This window comes from Dipodomys ordii, unplaced genomic scaffold, assembly GCF_000151885.1.
Source record: "Dipodomys ordii isolate 6190 unplaced genomic scaffold, Dord_2.0 Scaffold116, whole genome shotgun sequence".
In the NCBI taxonomy this organism is placed as follows: Eukaryota; Metazoa; Chordata; class Mammalia; order Rodentia; family Heteromyidae; genus Dipodomys; species Dipodomys ordii.
The window spans coordinates 3,097,263-3,123,400 of record NW_012267332.1 but is presented as its reverse complement, the minus strand read 5'-3'; the positions used below and the strand labels follow the sequence as shown (position 1 = coordinate 3,123,400).

Below are 26,138 nucleotides of genomic sequence, written 5' to 3'. Positions count from 1 at the left end.
GCCTAAGGGTGAGAGGGCAGACAGGGTTAGGGATTTTGGGGAGGTCAGAGGCCAGCGGAAAAGCTCGTGAGCATCGGGGGGTACCCTTCTCCTCCTTCCCTCTTTTACCCTAAAGGTTTTGTAGCAGCGGGGACAGTCCCGGCCCGGTGTATGGCCACAGAGTTCCAGTGTCAGGATTCCATGCCTTGTCACAATCAGCAAGTAAACTCCGCTTCTACCCCAAGTCCCGAGCCATCGTTGAGATCTGGCGACCCAATTGGGGATCGTGCTGAGGGCACTAGTAGCGTTATGGCGAAGCTGACTCTACTGGCCCGGCACGCCCATCCTAATGTGCTGGCCGACGACTCTCAGGCCTGTGGCAGCAGCAGCGTCAACCTTCACGCGGAGAGCAACAGTGACAGTGGTGACAGTAACAACTATGACGCACCTGCGGGTGACTCCTTCCTAGGAGAATGTGAACTCTCGGGACAGATCGGGACTCAGCTTAAGCTGCTTCCCATGAATGATCAGATCCGAGAACTGCAGACCATCATCCGGGACAAGTAAGCGAGGGAGGGAGCAAGCGAGCGGAAGGGGAAAGGGAGGGGTGGGCTTGGGGAGGGGGAGTGTGCGAGGGGTGGGCGGGGACTGGAAGTAAAGGTGCCCAAGAGGACTCTTGGATCTTGATAACCCGGCCTTTCTTAGGGCCCTGTGCAAGAGGAGAGTGTAGGGACACACGCCTTCAGCCCTTCTCCTACCAAGTTCCGTATTCCATGTGGCTTTGTGAAGGGCTGAAACCTTTTGGTAGTCTGCACTCTCTTCCGGCCTCTTTGTCTCTCTGAGGGATGACGACTATCCAGCCTTTCCTGCCCAGGTGCACCCTGTCTGCCCAAAGCCTGACCACGTGATAAATGTGTAACCCAGCAATGCTTTTGCAAGGCTCCCAAATCCCCCAGTCCTAGGGGAATAAAGCAAGTTCAAGAAAATCCCATTGGGCTACACTGCCCGTCTGATCCTTTGCTATTTTTCTACAACTCATATGGCATATTGTTTTAGAATTCGTTGTTCAGGTTGAACAGGTCACCTGAAAGCTTATCACCCAACTCTTAGTAGAATTGTTATGGTAAATTTATTGTCGGTACTCCACAAAGCAAAAACAGCCCTATAGGAGCCTAGAGTTCCTGCTCATCTTACAAACAAGGATAGCCAGAACTTCATGTTAAAGTACTACTTGCTACTTTTGGATTTTTCAAGCTATGGTGTACATGTGTTTTCTCAAGGGAAATATATACTGCAACACATTATAGCCAATTCCTTTACTGTTGGCAGATTTGTTTCTCTCTTTTCTTGTCCTTCCTTTTTTCTCTTTTCTTCTGTTCTTTCTTTCAATGGTTGTCTTCCTATATTGCCCAGGCTGGCCTCAGATTTCTGAGTTCAAGCCATCTTAACTCAGTCCTCCAAAACTTGGGAGTATAGCTGCAGTGGACCACACGTGGCTCTTACTGGCAGCTTTAAATGAGTAGCTTCAGCATGTTACAATACACTTTTTCAGTGCTGGGACATGCCTTGATAGTTTCAACATGGCTACTGCACGATACCACTGTATGATACCACTCCCTAAGTCAGGCTCCAGTCATTTTTCCTTATACTATATCATAGGCTCCTAATTGGTTTCTTTGCCACAGTTTATCTCTCTTCCTCATTGTCAGCACATATTGCTATCTAATCCACTGTCTTACCATACAGCCTTTTGATTTGATTTCTGCCCTACTCAGCCTTCCTGACTTCTTAGAATCTACTGAGTAAAGTCCAGATTACTTGTGTTTGAATCTTATCTTACCGATTAGGTGTGTTTTTTTTTTAATGTGGGTGTGTCTTAGGGCTTGAACTGAAGGCCTTGCACATTTTAGGCAAGGATTCTACCACTTGAGCCATGCTCCACAGTTCTATTTGGTTTCTTGTAGTTATTTTTCAGGTAGAGTTTTGTGCTTTTGCCTGTGGCCACCCTTGGTACACTGTCCTCGTACTTCTGCTTCCTGTGCAGTTGGGATCACACATAAAGTAAAGTCCAGCTTCTTCTTCTTTTTAATAAAGATAGGGTCTTTTGGCCTAGGCTGGTCCAGTACCACAGTCCCTCTATCTCCTCCTCCCAAGTATCTGTGATTGCCTAAAAGTTTATAAGCTCCATTAGGGCAGAAATTATTTTACAATTTTGAGTTCCAAATATGCCTTTCCAGAAAAGATTCTCTCCCTCTCTCCTTCTCTCCCTCCCTCTCTCCCTCCATCTCTCTCTCTCTCTCCTTTCTCTCTGTTGGTACTGGGGTTTAAACTGAGGGTCTCAAGCTCACTTAGCTTACTTGCTTGACTGATGCTCTACCACTTGAGCCATGCCTCTAGCCTTGCTTTTTTTTCTGATTACTTGGAGATGGAATCTCACAGACTTTTCTGTATAGGCTGATCATCTTGAAACCATCGACCTCAGCCTTTTGAGTAGCTAGCATTATAGGTGTAAGCCCCTAGTACTTGTCTCTAGCTTTGTGTGTGTGTGTGTGTGAGAGAGAGAGACAGAGAGACAGAGACAGAGATAATTGGTCTTGATGTTTGTCTCAGATCCTGAGAGCTGGGATTACACAGGTGCACCTTTATACCTGGATTTAGTTCTTAAAATTTTGTTTATGACTTTACACCATTTGACTTGTTTGTAAGTAATCAAATATGGAAAGCTTCTGTGATCTAATGATCTAACTAGATCATGTGACCTAATGAAGTGGTAATCTTAAAAAACATGAGCCATAGGCTTGGTAATTATGCAGGCAGCTGAAATAAAACATTATGACAAATAGAAGATGATGAATCTTGTATCTGTAAAGCAGGAGTAACTACCTTTGGGTTTTAGACGTGCAGATGGGTTTCAAGGCCGAGAAATTATCTGGAAATTTCTATTTCTTCATTTTAAATTGTTTTCAAGACAACATCTTTATTGAAGAGCCAAGGCTCAGTGGTAGCTTGCCTGGTGTCCACAAGACTTTGGGTTTAATTCCTAGCACTGCAAATAGGACATCTTTATTGAGCTGTAATTCATAGATCATACAATGCAAGCATTTAAAGCTAATATTTTAGTGGTTTTGAGCATTTTCATGGATGTTTATCACCTGAACATTTGACACATGCTGTTACTTCCCATTTTCCTCTAGCATCCTCACCTAGTCCTAAATGATCACTAATTTATTTCCTCCTGAGTTACCTATTCCAGACATTTCATTTTAAATTTACTTTTAACTGATAGATAAAAGCAAAAATCATACATATTAATATGAGCACTGTGTAATGTTCAATACATATAAACGTTGCATAGCTTAAATCGGATTGCACATAATTATATCTTCAGACATTTATTGTTCTTTTGTTGTTGCTGTTGTTGTTACTGTTTTTGGCTAGTACTGGTACACTGAGCCTCATACTCTCAGTCTGGTTTTTCCACTTATAGTTACCACTTGAGCCATACCTCCAGTTCTAGCTCTCTGTGTGTGTGTGTGTGTGTGTGTGTGTTTTCACTCTCTATCACTTAGTGCCACAACTCCAGTTTTGGCTTTTTGCTGGTTAATTGGAGATAAGAGTCCCTAGATTTGTCTTCCCCTGGCTGGCTTTGAACCTTGATCCTCAGATCTCAGCTTCCTGAGGTTTTAAAGGTCCAGCAACAAAATCATTGATCATTCCTTTATAGTAAAAAACAAAAACTTTATATATCCTTTATTCTTTGGGGGGGGTGTTGGTTGTAGGGCTTGAACTCTGGGACTTGGTGCTGCCCCTAAGCTCTTCAGCTCAAGGGGAGCACTCTACCACTTGAGCCACAGCACCATTCCTGGTTTTCTGGTGGTTAATTGGAGCTAAGAGTCTCACAGACTTTCCTGCCCAGGCTGGCTTTGAACCACGATCCTCACATCTCAGACTACTGAGGAGCTAGGATTATAGGTGTGAGCCACCAGCACCTGGTTTATTCTAACTTTTGGAAATAGACAATATATTATTGTTATCTATGCAATAGCATACCAGAGCTTTGATCAACCTTTCCTCATCCTTCTCTCAATATTACTGTCCCCAGCTGCTGATAATGTCCATTTTACTGTCAACTTTTGTGGGATTTAAAAAAATTATACATTAAGTGTGAAATCATATGGTACTCTCTATTCTGGATATTTCAAATAAAAAGGAACATGCAATATGTGACCTTGTATAAGTAGATTTTTTTAGCATAATGTTTTCTGAGTTCAATCATGTTATATTAGTGCACTATTCATTTTTATGGTTTATACTTTACTGCATGGATATCCTGTAATTTGTTGATGGACAATGTTGATGAACATTTTGGTGGTATCCACCCACTCTGGCCATTGTGGATAATGCTGTTAATAAACATTTGTTTCTGGACCTTTTTTGGAAATAAGGATCCTTCTATCAGATTTCACAAAGGTCCATAATAAAGATAAGAACCATTACTATAGTGCTTAGAGAAAATACGACAGTTAGCATTTACATATGACAATATTTGTACATACATGGTTATACTTTATTACTCAGAAAAATCTGAGTTATATAGCAGACCCGAGTATGAGTGGAATCTCTTTATTCTGAGTTGGGAGCACATACTAGGAGCCAGAGGAATGATCTTGTGCAAGATGTTTAACATCTGCTTCAACTTCTATCATTTGTAAAATAAAGATGCTGGTACTACCTCACGGAGCTCCTGGAAGGCTAAAAAACACTATTATACATATTAATACTTTCTATTAGTTGGCATTAGTGACTCATGCCTGTAATTCTAGCTACTCAGGAGGTTGAGATCTGAGGATCAAGGTTCAAAGCCAGCCCAGCCAAGAAAGTCTGTGAGATTCTCATCTCATCAAAAAGCCAGAAGTGGAGCTGTGGATTAAGTGGTAGTGCTAACTTGAGCACAAAAGTTCAGGGACAGTAGGGATAGTGCCCAGGTTCTGAGTTCAAGCCCCAGGACCAGCACGCATACTTCTCTCTGTTTCTCTCTCTGTTTCTCTCTCTCTCTTTGTCTCTCTCTCTCTCTCTCTCTCTCTCTTTCTCACACACACACACACACATACACACACACACACATACACACACACACACACACTACTATTAGCTTTTGTTGTAAACTATGAAGAGCTGTTTCTATTTAAGGCATTTCAGGTCTTCCGGTTTGTCTTTGGACATGTTTCTTATTAAACATAATAAAGTGAATTTACCTTCAAATTCACATTCTTATTGTGAAAATAAATACTGAGAACCTAATTTTCATCCTGCTTTGCCACAGTATAGAAAGACCTGTTGATAATGAGTTGATGTGTATTTAGGTTGAGGACAATGGTTTTAGTTTTTTATTTTGTTATTGCTAGCCAAATCTGTCCACAAAGGCTTTCTCTTTTCTTTTTCTTGACAAACGAGTTGTCATGCCTTTACACAAAAAAAGACCTGTTTCTGCCTCTGTAGGAGGACAATAGGGGCACCTGTGGAACAAGGAGCTGTGTTTCTGTAGGTCTACTTATCACACCCTGTCCTCTGCAGGGCATAAGCTTTTCTCTGTTTTGTCATGCCAGCATATATGTGCACTATGGAGCTGTCTGATAACAGAAGCCATTGCTGCCTGTGCTGGTTTTATTATTGTTGTTGTTGTTCTGGGTACTTAGCATCTATCTAGTGACAGAACTATTATATGAATTGTCTTTGCATGGAGAACAGGGGTTGATCTAGCCAGACTGAATGTTGTTGTATTTATATATAAAGCAGGAGAGATGGTGAATACTGTACTGATTTTAAATGGCTTTTTAAAAAATGTGCAGTGCTCAAAACATAATATGCTGGCTGTATTATTGAATTTGAGGAAATGATTTTCTGTCTTTGAGTAGATCATTTACTCAGGCATACAGTGGGTCACTGGTGAACCAGGGAAAAGAAATGATGCCTTCATTTCCTTGTGGTTCCTTTTTGTTGGTGTTGAACTTTATTAAACCACACCTCCTTGCTGTCCTGCCTCCTGCATGTATAAAACCCAGCAAAACCTGAGTGTTAGGCACATTTTCCCTTAAACATAACTGAGGCAGTGCAGTGTATGCAAATGATCATCCTCCCTACCCAATTTTTGTTTTGTTTTATCTCCTGAAGCCTGAGTAAAACTGTTTGGTAAGCTGTTGGATACATTCTGTCTGTATGCTTGTCCTAGGAAGGGGCTGCAGTATAGCCCGTGCAGGCTGTTTAGATGAAAGTTAAGCAATCTGAAGAGTATTTGAGTCCATGAGATGGCACTGAAGAAGGGCATTTAGTCTTATAACGTTGTTTAATCATCTGGAGAGGAAACAACCTCAGGGTAAATGAACTTCTTGCCCAACCCTAATGTGAATGCAACCTAATGTGAGTTGAATCATGTAAGTAACGTAATGTTCTCCACCAAAGCTGTGCATCACAATTGCCTGTGGAGTCCTTTTCTTTAATAAGAACTTCCTGGCCTTAATCCTTCAAGGTTGTTTGCGTAGTGTTGGGTGGAACTTGACTATTTGTAGCTTTCCAAATACCACAGATGATTATTGTGTGCTCCGGCTGGGCCATTGCCTCCGGGAAAATAGCCAGTGTCCCTGTGTGGGGATTTGCCTGGCTTCAGATTTGGAGTATAAGGGTGAGCCAAGGATTTCACATGCTAAACAAAATCAGCCTAGAGAGCTTGGTCCGGCATCACCCTGAGATTGGAAGAAGCTCAGAACTTTTCCTGTTGATTTATATAAAACCAAAATGCCCAGCAGAGAGGAAACTGTGATTTACCAATTATAAAACAGGGCTTTGGTTTTCTCATTCCCCCTCCCCATCTCCCCCACCCCGGATGAATTTTCTATCTGGCTTTAGGGAAATAGGGAGGAAGTCACAGTTTTAAGTGGTACAGATCTCTAGCATCATATTTATTGCAAACAGCCTAGTGATGGCTTCTCACCAACTAGACTAGTCTCTGAGAGGGTAGGAAAGAGCATCTGGCCTGACACATATGGGCATTAATTTAAGGAAGCAATCATCATCATGATATTTTCTCATGTGTTTTTTTCCTGATTTTGAATGTTTACATTGAACTGTGCTTTAGGTGCAAGCAAATAATTAATGGTACTGTTTTATGAGTTCATTAAGAAGGTGCTAAGGAGCTGTGGCTTTGATAATTTGCACCTGGCAGATAGTAAAGCTATTTTCAGGTTTTTGTTCTGTTTTGTTTTGATGGTACTATTGAATGAACCCAGAGGTTCCTGGGTATGCTCTACCTTTTAATCTATGTCCTCAATCCCTTTTGTTTTAAGTTGTTTTTGAGACAGAAGCTTGCTACCTTTGCCCAGATTGGCCTTGAATTTTCAGTTCTCCTGTCTCCACCACTTGGATAGCTTGGGATTACAGGCATACTCCATCATATCCCAGCTTTTAAACAAACAAATTTCTCAGGACTAGGTGCAGTCTCTGAACTATTTTGCTCAAGGCTGGTGCTTTACCAAAGGAGACACAACTCCATTTCTGGTACTTTCTAGGTACTAAATTAGAGCTAAGAGTCTCACAGATTATTCTGCCTGGGCTGGCTTCAAACTTCAGTTCTTAGATCTCAGCCTCCTGAGTAGCTAGGATTACATATGTAAGCCATTGGCACCTTGCTTGAGTTAGGTTTGCTTTAGTTCTTTATTGCATGTTTTTTTATGGTAAAGGAAGGAAGAGTGAAGTAATTTATAAATAATTTTCATCTTATGACAAACCTTGGAACTATTATTTTACTGATCACATAATAACAGAGAAGTGGAGCTTATGTTTTCAGAATTTTCACTGAACATTCACTGTAAATGAAGCATACCTTTGGTTTCAACCTACTAGAAAAGCTTTTATATTTTACTTGTCTTTAACCAGTTGTTTAAAAACAAAACACATCAGAAATCCATGTGGACCATTAGAATATGCTAAAAATGGAGGGGATGTGGAGAAAGAGGAACCCTCCTGCATTGCTGGTGGGAATGTACACTAATACAACCACTTTGGAAAGCAGTCTGGAAGTACCTCAGAGAGCTAAATATAGACCTCCCATATGACCCAGCCATACCAGTCCTAGGCATCTACCCTGAACAACAGGAACCAGTATACAAAGACATATGCACCTCCATGTTCATAGCAGCACTGTTCACAATAGCCAAGATTTGGAAACAACCAGATGCCCCACTACAGATGGGTGGATCCAAAAATTGTGGTATCTATATACAATGGAATATTATGCAGCCATTAGAAAGGACAAAATAATGGCATTCCCAGGGAAATAGATGGAACCAGAGCAAATCATTTTGAGGGAGGTAAGCCAAGAGAAAAGAGACAAATGGCACATGTTCTCCCTAATACGTGAATGCTAAAACCAAAATGCAAGGAGATATGACAAAGTAAACCGGACTCAAGAAACAAAGGACTTCCACTCATTTTGTTGTATCATTGCTAAATGACTCCATGTTCTTGACCACATATACAGTATTTGTATGTGCACATATGAGGGAAACTAGGAGGAGGACACAGAATCAGAGGGAAATGGGAAAACATACAGCAGAGGGTCCTATCAGCTGCACTGGACATAGATGAAAATGAACTAAGCAACTCAAAGGCAATGATGGAAGGGAGGTAGGGAGAGGGAAGGAGGGAACAGCTGACACTAAGCGAAAGGAAAGAAATGTACATATCACCTGATGTGGAAGGAATAGTATCATCAAAGCTCATAGAATTCACAAACTTTATAGACCATGATAATGACAGTTTGCCTTGTGACAGTTAAAATGTTTGTGACTTAAGTATCACTATTCCACAATACTGTGAAATATGTGAAATTTATGTAATAACCTACTCTCAATAAAGTTTTTTTAGAGGTATGATAAAAAAATGAAGACAGGAATGTGAAACAGGTCCTGTCCAGGGCATAAGAGAGGGGAGGGTAAAGAGAAAGAGTAAAGGGAATACAGTATGTGAAAATGGAACAATGAAGCTTGTTGAGATTGGTATGGGGCAGGGGAGAGGGAGGATTGGAGATGGGAGAGAGATAGAAGGACTGGGTCTGATCTAGGTGCTTTGTGTACATATATGGACATGTCAAAATGAAACTTTCTTGTACAACTAATGGATGCTAATAAAAATGTGGGAAGAAACAATTTGAGATGAGAAATCACATTCCTTTTATAAAATATATTTTTAAAGTCCATCAAATTTTTCCCCCTCAAAAAAGGTTGCCAGATAAAACAAAGGATGCCTCATTAAATTTAAACTCAACAAATGTATGATTCTTCATATAATTCTTCCTATAAGTATTACTTAAAAAATTGCATGGGATTGCTGAAGCACAAGTTTAATTGGTCACCCTGTATTTTTGTTATATGTGAACTCCAACTTACTCTGTCCCAAGTGCTACAAATAATTTTTTTGTTTTTGTTTTTGTTTTGGTCATGGGGCTTGAACTCTGGGCCTGGGTGCTGTCCCTCAGCACTTCAGCTCAAGGCTAGTACTCTACCACTTGAGCCACAGCACCACTTCTGGCTTTTTCTGCTTATGTGATACTGAGGAATCGAACCCAGGGCCTCTACCACTGAGCCACCTTCCCAGCCCCCAAATAATCTTTTTTTAAAATGATACTTCATTTGGTTCTCCCAGGATTTGATTTCAATTAAATTGTTTAAAGTTACTAACCAGGAGAGTTGGCTTTAATCTATTATCATGATCACTATCACTACTACTATTATTACACAAGATCTCACTATATAACCCAGGCTAGTTCCAGATCTTTGTACTCCAGATCCTTCTGTGTCTACCTCCTAAGTACTAAGATACAGGTGTGTACCACCACGCCTGGCAAAGCATTTCTACATGTAATAACCTTAGTATATACTTTTTACAATTCATGTCATCATAAAAGCTTCTTCTACTTCTGAAGAAATTATTTTTCTTCCATTCATTCTTCCTTCCTTCCTCTTTCTTTCTCTTTCTTCATTTCCTTCTTTCCTTCTTCCTTTCTTTAATTTTGAGACAATGTCTCATTATGTGGATCAAACTGGCCTTAGAGTTTTGATCCTCTTGCTTCAGTCTCCTGAACACGAGGGATCTAGGCACACATACCTGATTTTCTGGAAATTTTTAAATGCTTGATACATAGCTTAATATGTAGGGAAAACCAAGTTTGCTCAATCAGATTTGGCTTCTACTATGAATCTTGCTATCTTGTATCCAGCTGAAGATCACATCATAAATTGGCGTGCTTTTGGCTTTCATCTACAGGGGAATGGCAAATGTGTGTGTGTGTGTGTGTGTGTGTGTGTGTGTGTGTGTGTGTGTGTGTTAGTGATATGTCAAGAGAAGTGTATCCTTAGATGATAGATAGGTCTCCATTATTAAACTTGTTTGAGGTTGGTACAATTTAAAATACTTTCAGTTTAAGCTTGATGCTGATGACTCATGTTGTAATCCTAGCTACTCAGCAGCGGGAGACCTACAGAGTCATTATTTAAAGCCAGACTAGGCAGAAAGACAACAAGACACCATCTCCAAAATAATCAGCAAAATGCCAAACTGGAGGTGGTACTCAAGTGGTAGAGCATCATCTGTGAGCTAAAAAGCCAAGCAAGAGTGTAAGGCCCTACTTTCCAGACTCAGTACCTCCAATCAATCAACTAGCAAATAGATAAATGTTTCATTTAATATTGTACTTCTATGCTTTGGATTCTGAATTCCTGAATATCATTGTCTATTTAAATATGTGGTATTTGATTATTTACATATATTTTATAATATTTCAGGGATGTGATTTTATTTGACACTGTTATTAGAAGATGACTGATGGATCTTTCAAAGCTGTTTTCAGTAATAGGGATATTTTGTTGTTGTGTTGGGCCTGAGCCTTTAACTCAGGTCCTGCACACTGTCACTGAGCTTTTTTGGTGAAAGCTAGTACTTTATCACTTGAGCCGCATCTCCACTTCCCGCTTTTTGGTGGTTAATTGGAGATAAGAGGGTCACAAACTTTCCTGTCTGGTCTGGCTTTGAACCACAGTCCTCAGATCTCAGCCTCCTGCATAGCTAGATTATAGGCATGAGCCACTGGTACCCAGCTTCTGGTAAGAGGGATTTCTAAAATGAATTAGGGACAAAATTGAGTGTGTAGCATAAACAACACCTGGGATCTGGTTTTCATTCAAAAGTATTAACAATTACTCAATTGAAATGAATAGAAATTTTAATAATTAAATTATTAACAATTGATTAGCCCAGTTCAATGCCTAAAGGAGAGTTGAAATGAATATGTTCATCTTGGTTTATCTAACAAGGCAATATCTGCCTCTTTTAAACTAATCTCCATAATGTTTAGTATTTAAATGTGATGTTAAAGGCCAATATAAGTTTTTAAAATGCAGTCATCTTATTATATTACAACCATACTTTAATTTTTAAATTGATTTAAAATAGTGTGGGTCTGAAGTCTGTCTAAAATAAAAGTCAGTAATTAGTGTTTATAGCGGTGTAACTTGAAACAGTGAATTATTTAATTTGTAGATCAGCAATTGTCAAGAGATGACCATTCACATTAAGTTCTCTTACTGTGCACAGTTTCTGGTAGATAAAAGAGGTTCTTATTATGTAAAAAGTTATGGGCTAGCCAGGCACTGGTGGCCCATGTCTATAATCCTAACTGCTCAGGAGGCTGAGATTTGAAGATCACCTTTTGAAACCAGCCTGGGAAGGAAAGTCTGTGAGACTCATCTCCAATTGACCACCAAAAAGCCAGAAGTGGAGATGTAGCTCAAGTGGTAGAGTGCTGATCTTGAGCAAAAAAAAAAAAAAAGCCCAAGGATAGTGTGCAAGCCCTGATTTTCAACCCCAGGACCAGTACAAAAAAAAATTCATGAGCTAAGCTGTATTTTGGGGGAGGGAGGTTGTGAAAGGTGTTAACCTATCTGACTTCAAAATAAAACAATAGATCTGGGCAACTCTGATTATTTAACTGGTATAAGTTTTTCATGTAATAAGTGTGTATGGATGGTCCATATTTTTTTAAAAGTTTCAGATGGACTTCCAAGATATGTCACAGGATATTTCTTTAAGAGAAACTCAGACTTTTTCTTCCTTATTGAAAAAACTTATGTTCCAGCTGCCTAGACAAGTTTGTGTAAGTCTAGCAGAAGCAATAAGCTTCAGTATTTTTTTTTATAGTTCCCTGCTATTTACTTCCTTGACAAGCATGTTGTGAAGATTAATTATAGAAATGAAAGGTGCTGGTCTCATTTGGAAACCACAGTACATGAAATAAAATCTATTTTAAATGGTTTCTCTGTGCCTTTATAGGTGTGTGTGTGGGAATAGTGTTCTGAACTGAGGGAATATTTATACATTAAAATATAAGCCTATATTCTTGCTGTTGCTCAATTATAGTCTATAGTTAAGGTAGTTAATAGCTATAATATGATATAACTCTAGGAAACAGAATACTGTTTATGCCAGAGATATTTCATTGCTTGCCCATGTCAGAGAAAGTAAATACAACTTACCAAACAATGCATGGTGATTAATGATGTACTGGGCTAGCAGGTGCTTGCATATGTTATTTGATGTTGTGTTGGGGAATATTTTAGGTGTGCTTTGGATAGGCAGGTGGGGATTTTGAAGTACAAAAGCTGTAAATCAGTTCACTCAGACTTTTTCAATTATATGGAAGAAGGAGGAAGAGGAACACAACTAACTTTTACATCCAGATGGAGCATCAGTCTTTTCCCATGCACCTTTGGGCTGGTTAACACGTTGTTGATAAATACAGCCCTGGATTCTTGTCACCTGAGTACCTCAATATGTAAAGGTATTTGTCAGACAGAAACGGATAGGAAGACTGCAGAAAGATGTAGGGAATGGAGAATTCATTTGAAAAAAAATCAGGAAAAGGAACCAATTATAGTTTATAAAAGTAGTTTGGGAAATAAAAGCAGTGGCCAAAGTAGAGGATTTGTTTACACTGTAAAAATTGCCATAAGGGTTAGAGATGAAGTAAATGGGCTTCTTATCTCTATCATATAACCTTTAGGTCAAGAAAAATTGAGAGGGAAGGTGGGGAGAATATAGTTTTCTTGCTGCAAAAATTTCTCTCAATTTGAGATGTAGATTTGTTGTCATGTTCCATAGGGAACTATGTTCATCTCCTGGTTTAATAATATGTACATGGACAGTTCGGTGGGGGACTGTACGATCTTTTCAATTCTTATCTCTAATGTTAAGATCAAGTAAGCATTTCCAAGTGTATTAAATCATCCCATTTTGTTGCCTGGAAGGTAGTAAAAATGCATCGACTCAATAATAATAGTCATACACAAAATGATTGAAGTTTTACATATGTAATAGGTCTTAATGTCAGAGTTACTATCTGTATTATGTAATAGTTTACCTTTCATCTCTAATTTAGACTAATACTTGTACTTTTTTTTTTTAGGACAGCCAGTAGAGGGGACTTCATGTTTTCTGCAGATCGTTTGGTAGGTGGAGGTTTTCCATTTTTATTTCATTGTGGTATTAGTGATATAATCATGGTAGGCCAAGGAGCTGTTTTGTTCTAGAACATTCTGGGGGTAAGAGAGATTGTACCATGTAACCATCATCTTGCTAGGCTTCTGTAGTATTCTTTTTACCATTGCATTAAAGCTCTGCCTCTAATCCCTTCCACCCCCAAAGCTTTGCCTAGGAACTCTTGTTCCCAGCAACTTTGCTTCAGCTTTGGGCAATGAAGTGGTGTACATTAGAAGAAAGTTAATCACGTACTATCCAGCTAATGGACAAAAAAATGAGTACACATTTTATAGTTTACAGGGAGGTGATGTTTATTTGGACTCTGTTTTATACTATCCTTAAGTGTGACATACTAAGTTGGACTATCTAAATGCTCCTCAGGAATTTCCTAGTAAGGTTTAGGCAAGCCTACTTCTGTTCTGCTCCTGTCATCTAAGAGAACCTCAGGCCAAATCGACTTGTCTACAAAGTAACTATTTGTATCTAAGTGTGCTCAAGTGCTGGGAGTAAGCTGACATGTTATCTGCTGTGGTTGCTAACTTTCATCCATTTATAAAACACAGCAGTAGATTCCTTCTGCTCTAGGATGTATAGAGAAGAAGAATACAAAAATGAGGTTGCTGATCTTGGAGTTTGGATTAACTACTGTTGTTGGTACTTTGGAAAAGAAAGAAATGTGGCTTTCTAACCCTACAGTTAGAATAAGGTAGTAGAAAGCAGATGATAAAAAAAAATATGAGAAAAGGGCATGCCATGTTTCATTCAGGTTTTCCCTGGAGAATTTATTCCAAAATAATTTTAGACTGCTTTTGGCTTTAAATATTACTGGTTCAAAACCTGATTCTATTTCAGATTATTTTAGCTTTCGGGGGCAGTAATAAGCATTTTGGATGGCATCGAAAGAGATGGGGTTGACATTTCTGGGACAATAGGTCATTTTGTGCTTTATTCTTTTACCACCCCCCCCCCACGAAACACATTTGAAGGAAAGGAATCTATGTCCTTTCATTGTTGATATTCTTTTTGTTGGTTGTGGGGCTTGAACTCAGGGCCTTGACACTATCCCTGGACTTTTTTACTCAATGGTAGCGCTCTACCACTTTTAGCCACAGTGCCACTTCTGGTTTTCTGGTGGTTAATTGGAGATAATTCTCATGGACTTTCCTGCCAGAGCTGGCTTTAAACCAAAATCCTCAGACCTCAGCTTCCTGAGTAGCTAGGATTATAGACATGAGCCACTGGTGCCCAGCTGGAATCTATGTCTTAATGGCTATTGTGGAGAGAATAGGGGTCTTTCTGTTCACTGGCAGAAAGTTGTTCCTCTTTCTTTCGATTTTCATATGCTCTTTTCCCTTTCCTTTCCTTTAATTTTTTTATAAGATAAGATCTCCTTATATTGTCCAGGCTGGCTTCACTCTAGGGCACAAGCAATCCTGCCTTACCTTCTTCCCAAGTGGCTGTGATTAAGGTACAAGCCACTGTGCCGGGCTCATGTGCTCATGTGCTCTTTTACTGTATGAAGTAGGATTTAAATTCCTGGTAATCCAAAAATTCTTCCCTGAAATGGCAAATTTTGTATCTAAGGCAAATGAAATAATGAGGAAGCATGGCATAATTTACCTGAGGAGATGCTACTTTGAACCTCTCTGTTCTCTGTGGTTGGCTTTGAAGGGCCTTACATTGGGTAGGAGAAGGTCTGTGGTGGTTGTGGTAGGGACTTTAGCTCTTTAGCTATTGGCTGAGGATTTCTAGGTACCATCTCCTCTAACATAATGTCGCATTATACTGGACATTAATTCATTCTTTTCTGAATTTGTCAGGTTTGGCTTCCTGGGCCTCTGATCCTTGAGTTCATTATGTTTTATTCATTCATTCATTCATTCATTCATGTATTTGTCATTCATCCACTTACTTGTTCATCTGGGTGCTGGGGATTACACCCAGGGCTTTGTGCATGCTTCACATGTGCTCCACCACTGAGGCACAGTCCCATCATTCTTATATTTTGGTCACTGTTTCCATAATTTTGTGTTACTGTGAGGTGGACTGGACTCTTCAAAGAAAAGAATCCTAGGTTGTTATTTGCTTCTAACAAACAATAGCTCACTATAGAGGGCGACAGCTAAGGGCGAGTATGCCCTTGCAAACAGTTTTCATGAGGTTTCTGGCGGTCTTTTTCTGATTCCTCAGGCTGCCAAAGTGCTGGCCCATTTCAAATTGATCCTTTTAATGGCAGCAGGGTGTTATGTTGTGATAACAGAGCATGAAGCATGGTGCTTTTCCCTGCTGTTCCTGATTCTCAATCAGTAATGTAGTATCGATTGGAGAAAATGTGCTTTGCAGCCTCAGCCTGTCTTTGTTATATAGTAGGCTCTGGTTACCCATGGGAATACAACATCTGGTTTGGGGAAGCTGTTCCTAGAGGTTTCGAGTGATTCTTTTTCATGGTACACCATATGTTATGATTGTTATGGACCATTTCTTTAGTTGAGAAGTCTCAGTATATTCTACTGGATCCTTCTTTGGGCCAGTAAATTGGTTCAGCCCATCCACTCATTCATTTCCTCACAAGAGTTTTCTTTGTATTGTGGTGGGGCTTTGTTTTGGAAAAAAAAAATCCAACTCAGCATTTTCAGAGGTTCTGAACAAGGTAGAGAAAGTGCCACTTTCCATAATAGCCAGTTTATTACTACCAAAGGTGTTTTCCATGATTCTTGTCACTTGAAATTTCCTTTCATAGCCTGGGAATCAAGCAACATAGTGATCGTGTGCCTGATGAAGGCAAGATACTTAGTAGCCAGCAGCTTGACATTTGGATCTATCCCTGCATCTCTCACATGATAGAGTCCTCCCTCCTAATTTCAGAACATAAAACCTTACCCAGTGTGCTACTGACCCTGCCCACTATTCAGCTCCTGAGGCTTAACAGCTAGCAGGAGATTCACAGCAGCCTTCTCACCTTCTTCTTCCTTTGACTCTCTAGATCAGACTTGTTGTGGAAGAGGGATTGAATCAGCTGCCATATAAAGAATGCATGGTGACTACTCCAACAGGTAACCAGGGTCGTTATTCTCAAATTTTCCTCATAAAAATCCTGAGCGCCAGTGGGCGTTGGCGTAGGTGGTGGTGGGGAGGAGGTGGAACTGGAGTAAAAATCAGTATGCAAAGTGAGAAATCTAGATGGAGCTGTTCTTTTAAACTTCTGAGACATTTAGTAAAGAAATCTGTGTAGGTGACTTTTTGTTAATGGCTTGCTTGTCAATTCCAGTTAAAGGTTAATAAATATTCTTCGGCATGCAGGTGTTAGCTCTTATGACAGCCCATTGGGACCAGAGTTAAGAATTGCTGGCAGCTTATCTTTACCTCTGTGGGGAAACCGCTGATGTTAACAAATGGGGGAGGCTGGGTTTGGCATTAAAACTCCAGGTAAAAACAGGATGAGAAGGGAAAAGGGGGGGGGGAACTAAGAGGGATGAGAATTGAAGAAGGTACTTTGTTCCAAGAAAAATAGCCCAAGCATCCTGCCTCCTCGCCTCCCCCAAACCCACATCCCCTTTTTCAGGAATTTGAAATTCAGATTTGGTTCCTTAGTAAATGATGGAAAAGTCTCCTATTCAAAGGTTGAATTTTAAGGAAAATTGAAGGCTGAGCTTGTTGCATCATAATTGACACAAATTCAGGAAGAGACCAAGGGTTGGTCAGCTTGATAATTACTTCTGCCTTTTTCTTCAGCTTTTAAGGCAGAATGGAGGCTCATAAAAAGGGATGGAATAAGGAGGCTTTCTGACGTGGCTCTCAGTGGGGTCTCAGTTTGAATTGATGGGGTCGATAGCATTCTCAGAGTGCAGCGATTCTCCTCTGAATTCAATTTGAAGAACGTGTATGTGAATATCGTGCTATAATAAGTCTATTGCCTTCAATGAAGTCTGCCTCTCCCAATTATCCCCACAGGTTTCTTAGGAGGAATTAAGAAATCACTATGAAAAATCATAACGCATCTCATTACTTTCACAGGGAACCAAAGGTGTTACACAGTGTATCTGGACAAGGGGTTGCTTTGTACTCATCCACTGGAAGCTATAGGCACTTTATAGAATAAATTAGTTGCTCCAATGATGAAAGATAAATTCTTTCGTTTTCTTTCCCAACAGGGTACAAATATGAAGGAGTGAAGTTTGAGAAGGGAAATTGTGGGGTCAGCATAATGAGAAGTGGTAGGTCTGTATGTATGTGGTTTTAGTCTGTGTGCATAGATCTGGTCACTGTTTCCCGGGTTAAAGGTGGCCATGTCTCATAATTGTACAGCCTGCCTTTGCTTCACATCTTACCCCCATGTGCTGCCTGTCCTTGTGTCACCTTGGAATCCTGGCCTGTGTGTTGCTAAGTTTGCTTAGTTTTCATTGCATTGCACTGCAGAGCCATTTAGCTGCCTGCCTCCATGGGCAAGCCAGTTTTCCAAAAGGTTCAGGGGAGGTTGGGATCAGAGGAGTATGCCATTCTGTCTTGGGGAGAACAAGATAGTTTGAAGACTGTGGCATAAATTCAGGCCTGAAGAACTTTTGGATTCCTGGCTGGGGGGGGATATATATGTATATACATATATTGTATATAATATATATTATATATACATATATAATACGTACACATTATATACAATATGTGTGTATATTGTATATAACATGTATTATATACAATATATTTATATACAGATGTATATATATCCACACACATATATATAAGCAAGTGTGAAGATCTGAGTTCAAACTCTAGTACTCCCAAAAATACAAAGATTCACAAAAATCTAACACCAGTGAGTCACATCCTAGCTATTTAGGAGGAGATCACAGTCCAAGGACAACCTGGGCAGAAAAGCTTGAGACCCTTTCTCATTCTATAACTAGGTGTGGTAGCACACTCCTGCCATCCCTGCTACATGGGATACTGACTTGGGAAGATAACAGGTTCAGACCAATGAAAGCAGAAGCAGCAAGATTCTAGCTCAAGGGAAAGAAACTGGACATCATTCATATATACATATATATGTTGTATACACACAAACACACACACACACATATGTTCTGTTTTATCTATTTTGTAGGGAACTCTGCCAAGAAGTAGACTGGATGATATATTTTTTTTGTCAGTCATGGAGCTTGAACTCTGGGCCTGGGCACTGTCCTTGATCTCTTCAGGTCAAGGCTAGCACTCTACCACTTGAACCACAGCACCACTTCTGGGTTTTTCTGTTATGTGGTGCTGAGGAATCGAACCCAGAACCTCATGCATGTGAGGCAAGCGCTCTACCACTGAGCCACCTTCCCAGCACCCCCTCCTCAATGTAATATTTTTATTTTATGCATGATGAATGTGTGACATATAAGGAAAAGCACCTGTCATTAGCTTTAGAGGTTTGCATTTGTTGGTCTTACCTAAATGTTGTATTTGTGTTTGAGTCCAGCTACTTGCCCTTCTAAACTGACCTGTGTGCCCTGAAATTGTATGCCTATAATTAGAGTGTATATCTGTTACTCCACAATTATTATTTTTCTTCAGCAACCTTAATTTTTTATTTCTTTTTATGCAAGTGATAGAAGTTCTACTCAATTGCACTAGAACTGATTTTTTTTTAATTTTTTTTTTCTTTTTCCGGTAGTGGGGCCTGAACTCTGGGCCTGGGCGCTGTCCCTCAGCTCTTCAGCTCAAGGCGAGCGCTCTACCACTTGAGCCACAGCGCCACCTCCGGCTTTTATTCTTTTTGCTTACGTGGTGCTGAGGAATCGAACCCAGGGCCTCAGGCATGCAAGGCAAGCACTCTACCACTGAGCCATCTTCCCAGCCCTAGAACTGATTTTTTTTTTAAATATGAACATTCACTCCTTTCCTTTGGCTCTGAAGTTGTGTTAGTGAACAATTAAATACCTCAACTGAAATGGGAGCATTAAGCTCCCTTTTTAAACCAATTTCCTTTTAGGCAGTGATGGCATTCTCAGGACAATATTATTAAATTAATGCGCACTCTAGTCAGTTCTTCTGTTTCCTTCTAGATTCTTCTCTAGAGGGACCAGCATGATCCTTGTACCCCTAATGTGTATCAGATGACTTAGGATGATGCAGAGTTGGGGTTTTTTTTGGTTTTGTTTTGTGTAAGGAGTTGTGGTGCTGGGGATTGAATCCAGTGCCTTGTGCATGCAAGGAAGCACCATCTATTGAGTTACACCCCAGCCTTGACACACTTGTTTTTAATCTTAATAGCCACCTGTTGAGTTTCATATATATTAAGACAAAACTGGTGTCATTTTTACAGTAGTCCTATAAAGTTTCCTCTTACATTGAAATGAAAACATTTAACTTAAGAGGTGACACTGTTGAAAAAGAAATCTACTCATTACCTACGCATGTAACTGTAACACTTCTGTACATCCCCTTTATAATAACAATAAAAAAGAAGGAAAAAAACGTTAAGTGCCACTGGTAGAATTATACAGCCTAAAATTGTGACTGTATGAGAAAGACTGACTTTTGACAAACACGTCTTTATAGGAATTCAGACTCCAAATTAGCACTATGTTTAGAAACCAGTGAGGTGGTGGTGGTAGTGGTGATGGTGGTAATGATGAGTGAGAACACTATTCCACTTTTTTTTTTTTACCACTTATAACAAAACCTGTCAGTGGAGATGTTCCTGAGCTAATTGATGTCTCCTGGTCCCACCTTGATCTTTGACCAAAGCCCCCATTCTTCCAAAAGTATCCCTGATATTGAAAAAGCTCAGCCAAACACTTTCTTCCTGTAATCATGGAAGCATGAGGACTCTAAAACTTTTAATCCAGCAATCAAACTAGTTTATCTTAGTTTCATTTGTCAGCTTTAATCTTACACTAAGAACAAAAATATATCAGAAAGGAAATAAAGCTATTAGCTCCATCAGAATGTTCCTTCTTGTCACTATTCTTTCTGGGTTGATAACAGTCACATCCATATCGACCTATACTTAGCCTTCACTCTGTCTTTTCCAGCTTTTTCTCCTTATGTTTTCTATTTGCATCATCCAGGTGAGGCAATGGAACAAGGTTTACGAGACTGCTGTCGATCCATAAGAATTGGAAAGATCCTGATTCAGAGTGACGAGGAGACACAAAGAGCCAAAGTATATTATGCCAAGTTTCCCCCAGACATTTACCGGAGAAAAGTCCTTCTGATGTATCCAATTCTCAGTGAGTGGCTCAAGTTTATACTTTGTAATTTTTCATTAATGTTTCAATTCAGCTTAGTGCCTATCTACTACATACCCTAATCTGCAAGGCCAAAACAGTTTGTAAATGTGTTATTCTCTGTTGGAGTTGGAATTGCCCTGGGCAGTTGACTAAAAGTATTTTTTTTAATTCATTGTGTAATAAGAGAATACACATTAGTCAAACTTTATTAGTTCCAAAGAGCTTCTATGTTGAAGTGAACAAACACATCAAAGCAGAGGACCTAATGAGGCAAAAATATATAGAACAGAGAAAATATATTGAAACATATTCGCTCTCTAAGCTTAATGAGTATGGCAATGATTATCTCAAGACTTTATCCTCTCTGGACGTAATACAGTTTTTTCCTGTTATTCTATTCTCCTTCCTAAGCTTTTCCAGGTCATACATAGTCTCCCAAGGAGGTGAGGGGGAATATGCAAAATTTTATGTCTCAAATAATATGTGAATTTAGGGCTTATTGTATATTGATCACTGTATCTCTCATGTCTATTATTTTTACATTACATTGATAAAAAACGAGCACCTCTAAATAGAGCATTGTTCTTCAAAAACATTTCAAAATAAATGTTAATGCTACTAATATATTTGGTTGTCTTTTGATTTCAGGCACTGGAAATACTGTAATTGAAGCTGTAAAGGTTCTTATAGAACATGGAGTTCAACCAAGTGTTATTATCCTGCTCAGTCTCTTCTCTACTCCTCATGGTGAGTTGAGCACCAGGCAATGACTGCAGTGCTAGATGTTCAACAGATGGGTATGAGTGTATCTGCCTAGCTTCTTATCCAGAGGAAAACTTTAGTTCTGATCATAATCAATTTGAATCCAATTTTGGTATCTATAGCTTAGGTTTATCATCTCTAGGCTTAGGGATAATATTTTGTATCATTTTTGAGAGTGTATTTCACAATGTTGCCCAGGTTGGTATTGAACTCCTGGATTCAAATGATCAAATGATCAAGTGATAGCTAGACTTATCATGACGGCTAGTTCTAATATTCAAATTCAAATGGAGAAGTATGAACCATCCTCACTGAAAATAATTACAATTGTTTCTACTCTGAGGATGGTTTGAAGCTAGCCTGAGTAGTCTGTGAGACTCTTACTTCCAATTAATCAGTGAAAAGCCAGAAGCAGAGGTATGGCTCAAGTGGTAGAGCAACAGCTTTGAGTAACAAAGCCTCAGGGCCCTGAGTTCAAACCCAGTCCTGACGAGTGTGCCGTGTGCATGCACACACCCACACCCTCCCACACACACCCCACACACACCTCAGAATTAGAATTGTTTGTCTCCAATGGCCCTATTTGAAAAGTGTCCTTGAATGTTGGAAAAGTCCCTGTTTTCTCTGATTGCCCATCTGAGTCTGATAACAACACAAAAACAGCAAGAAATTCCAAGTTCTATCTAACCACATGGTCTCACTTCTGAAGTAAATGGTGGAATGTTTTAAAGTTAGATTTCCACTCAAAAGGCATGATGAGAAAACTGTTCCCCATTTCCTGGGAGAAATGTGCCTAAAATAAGACTCAACATTCTAAGAATACATTCTAAGAAAATAAACCATCGAATTTACTTTCTACAACCTCCTGATAAATAAGTGGGCTAAAGACGTAAAGAGAGACTTCTCTGAAGAGGAAGTAAGAATGGCCAATAGACACATGAAGAAATGCTCAACTTCTCTGGCCATAAAAGAAATGCAAATCAAAACAACATTGAGATTCCACCCCATCCAAGTTAGAATGGCTATAATCAAGAAATCTAATAGCAACAGATGCTAGAGGGGATGTGGAAAAAAGGTACCCTACTGCATTGTTGGAGGGAGTGTAAACTTGTTCAACTACTCTAGAAAGCAGTATGGAGGTTCCTCAAAAGACTCCACATAGAGCTCCCCTATGACCCAGCAATCCCACTTTTGGGCATTTATCCAAATGATCACAAACAAGACCATACTAAGCTACCAGCACAACTATGTTTATTGCAGCATTATTTACCATAGCTAAGATATGGAACCAACCCAGATGCCCCTTAGTAGACGAATGGATCAAGAAAATGTGGTATATTTATACAATGGAATAACAAAATTCTGAATAAGGATACAGTTTCACCCATTGTAACAAGGAGATGTACAAGATACTATGTTGAAAACGAATGTTACAACTTGCGAAGGGAGGAGGTGGGGAGTTGGGGAGGTGGGGAGGGAAAGGATGGTAGGGGAAAAAACAAAGGAGGAGATAACAAGGCTGGATAGGAAATGTACTCATTACTTTATTCATGTAACTGTAACCCCTCTGTACAGTATTTTTACAATAAAAAACATTAAAAAAGAACTCTAATAACAGCAGATGTTTGAGGGGATGTGGCAAAAAGGGAACCCTTCTGCATTGTTGGCGGGAGTATAAATGTTCAACCATTTTGGAATGCAGTATGGAGGCTCTTCAAAAGACTCCACATAGAGCTTTCCTATGACCCAGCAATCCCACTACTGGACATTTACCCAAATGATCACAAACAGAGCCATACTAATGCTACTAGCACAACTATGTTTATCACAGCATTATTCACCATAGCTAAGATATGGAACCAACCCAGATGTTCCTCAGTAGATGAATGGATCAAGAAAATGTGGTATATATATGATATATATATATATGATATATATATATATATATATTTCTATGCCTCCATCAGAAAGAATGACCCCGCCCCATTTGTTAGGAAATGGAAAGACTTGGAAAAAATTATATTGAGTTAAGTAAGCCAGGCCCAAAGAAACATAGGTCCCATGGTTTCCCTTATCTGCAATAACTAGTATATGTCTAGGACAAGCAGAAAAGGTCAAAAGCTATGTACATATGACCATATAAGATGCTGCTAAGTGAAGTGAACCCCAAGATAGGGACACAAGAGGTTTTATCTTTCTTGCTGTTCTTTTTAATATGCTTATAATGTACTATGAGATTTTTTTTGTTTCTTTTGTATGTTCTTCCCCCATGGTATAACCCCTATTTTCACTGTATTTGATTCTGGTGCCCTGTATCTTGTATATACAGTTTTCTAATTTGGGGAGGGGAAGGAAATAACAAAATGCTGAAATAAGGATACAGGTTGACCCATTGTAACAATGAGATGTACAAGACACTATGTTGAAAACAAACTTTACAACTTTGGGAGGGGAGGGAGGAGTTGGGGAGGTGGGGAGGGAAAGGATGGTAGGGGAAAAACAAAGGAGGGGTAACAAGGCTGGATAAGAAATGCACTCATTATCTTACTCATGTAACTGTAACCCCCTCCACCCTATCTTTACAATAAAAAAATATATATTAAAAAAGAATTTAGTTTCTAGGATGTTCATTGTAAAGTTATTTGTGTAAAGAAAAAAAGAGAAAGATATAAATGACTTACAAAGAAATGGGTAAATTAACATAGTCAAGGGATATGTAAACACATCACTGTCAGATCTTATTTTGGAAAAGTATTTAATGACCTCACTAGGTGGATGGTAAATTTGAAAACACAGCATAAGCCATAGCAGCATTAGACTGCTGAGAAATGCTTTCACCAGGTCTAGCAATGACAATACCAGTTATGACTATTTTAACTTCTCAAACTAATTTGGATTTGACATGTCTCCTAGTAAGTCTCCTCAGTGCAAGAGACTACTGTAAGGTAAAGAGGTGGGTTAATTAGGTGGCGGATGAAGAGAACACCATGTGGTATTCAGGTAGGAAGAGAAGTTTATTTATTCCAAACTGCCTGCCCCCCACTTCTCCCCACTCCTTCTCACTCCCCTCCCCCATGCATGGTGGAGACCACACGGCCGAAAGGGGTGTGCTAATGTCCCGCCAGGGTTTAAGTAGGACTAAGGGGCAGGGAGTAGGTGTGGGGGAGTGGGTGCGGCCAGGTGAGGGAAGGTGTGGCCATACTGGATTCAATGTGACCTCAGGACCTGGGACCCTTCCCAGTCAGATGAGAGGTATGGGAGGGAAGGGGGGGGCCAGGATGTGATCTCAGAGGAGGGGGAGGTGACTGCCCAATGGTGTGCCAGTTACCTAGGTGATGCAGGTACTGGTGGAGACTTACACAGGAGGTGGGAAGGCCAGGGCCTGCATGGACCAGGGCAGACCTTACAGCTACATAAATAACACTATTTCAGTTTTTTCAGAGATTATTTTAGGCTAGTGAAATTCTAAGTGATTTTTAATTATCTTTAAGCTTTAGGGGGTAAGATTTTGCTAAGTTGTTCTACAATGAATTCCTATTTTGCTTCATAACTGAGAAGAAAGAGAAAGAAGTGACTTTTCTCCCCAGGCGATTTCCTCATTTCCAAGTGTTCTAAGTCTCTGCCAGCCCTGAAGAAGCTAAAGTAGGTTATGGGTGCACTTTCCAGTATTACTGTTGGGTAGGAATTCTGGCCTGTTTGACTACTTTGTTCCTTTGTAACCAGAAATTATCTGTAAGTCAAACATGGGTGGTGACAAAGTGTGACTTCCTTGATTGTCCATTATGTATAACATTAAACACATTAACCTAATCCTTTAATTATCCACTTTGGGGAATACAAAACTAATCCATTTAGTTCTAGTAGTTTTCATTAGAATAGCATACTATTCTTGACATTATAGCTGAAAAAAATCTTATTTTTTGGCAGCTTTGTTATGGCTTTTTAGTTTAACTGTGATTTTAGCCAGTCTTTATTTTTCAAACTTAGTCTGTTTAATAGGTACAGATGTCCAGCCAGCCTTAATTCCCTGTGTAGCCCCTCCTCCAAAGCTAGAGTCCTGATTTCTCAGTTGTTTCACAGTGTGGCAGTGGGAAAGCTTGATTTATGTGTGTGATCCTCCTTTGAGAAAGAAATCTATTCATTCTTACCCAGCCTCTAAACTACAATAAAAAAAGACTTTTGGAAAAAGTTGCTATAACTGAAAATCTATTTTTCACAACTTAGCTAAAAAACAATTTGATTATAAGCATGTATTAATGAGGCTTCAAGGGCATAGTCAAACAACTACCAAAGCTTTCAGATCACATAAATAGAGATGTACTATGTCTGAATAAATATCCAAAGGCTATTGCGCTCTCTCTTTCCCTCTCTCAATATTAGGTCTAGTAACAATGACTATAAAATTCATCACTTGCAACTAGCATTATGAAAAATCCCATAGTAACTATTTTTTCTTTTCTTTTTTTCTTTGAAGGTGCCAAGTCAATCATTCAAGAATTTCCAGAAATCACAATTTTAACTACTGAAGTGCATCCTGTTGCACCTACACATTTTGGACAGAAATATTTTGGAACAGATTAAATTACTGAAGGAAAATGA

The 26,138-nt window shown here is 39.5% G+C and overlaps 1 protein-coding gene across 1 annotated transcript; it reads left to right on the top strand.

The window, feature by feature from the left end:
- On the top strand, positions 1-26,138 carry Uprt (uracil phosphoribosyltransferase (FUR1) homolog (S. cerevisiae)). Its single transcript, XM_013028913.1, has 7 exons — positions 1-542; positions 13,490-13,532; positions 16,547-16,616; positions 17,715-17,777; positions 20,616-20,777; positions 21,426-21,524; positions 26,014-26,138. The coding sequence occupies exons 1-7, from the start codon at positions 151-153 to the stop codon at positions 26,118-26,120; spliced, it is 936 nt and encodes a 311-aa protein (XP_012884367.1). The 5' UTR covers positions 1-150; the 3' UTR covers positions 26,121-26,138.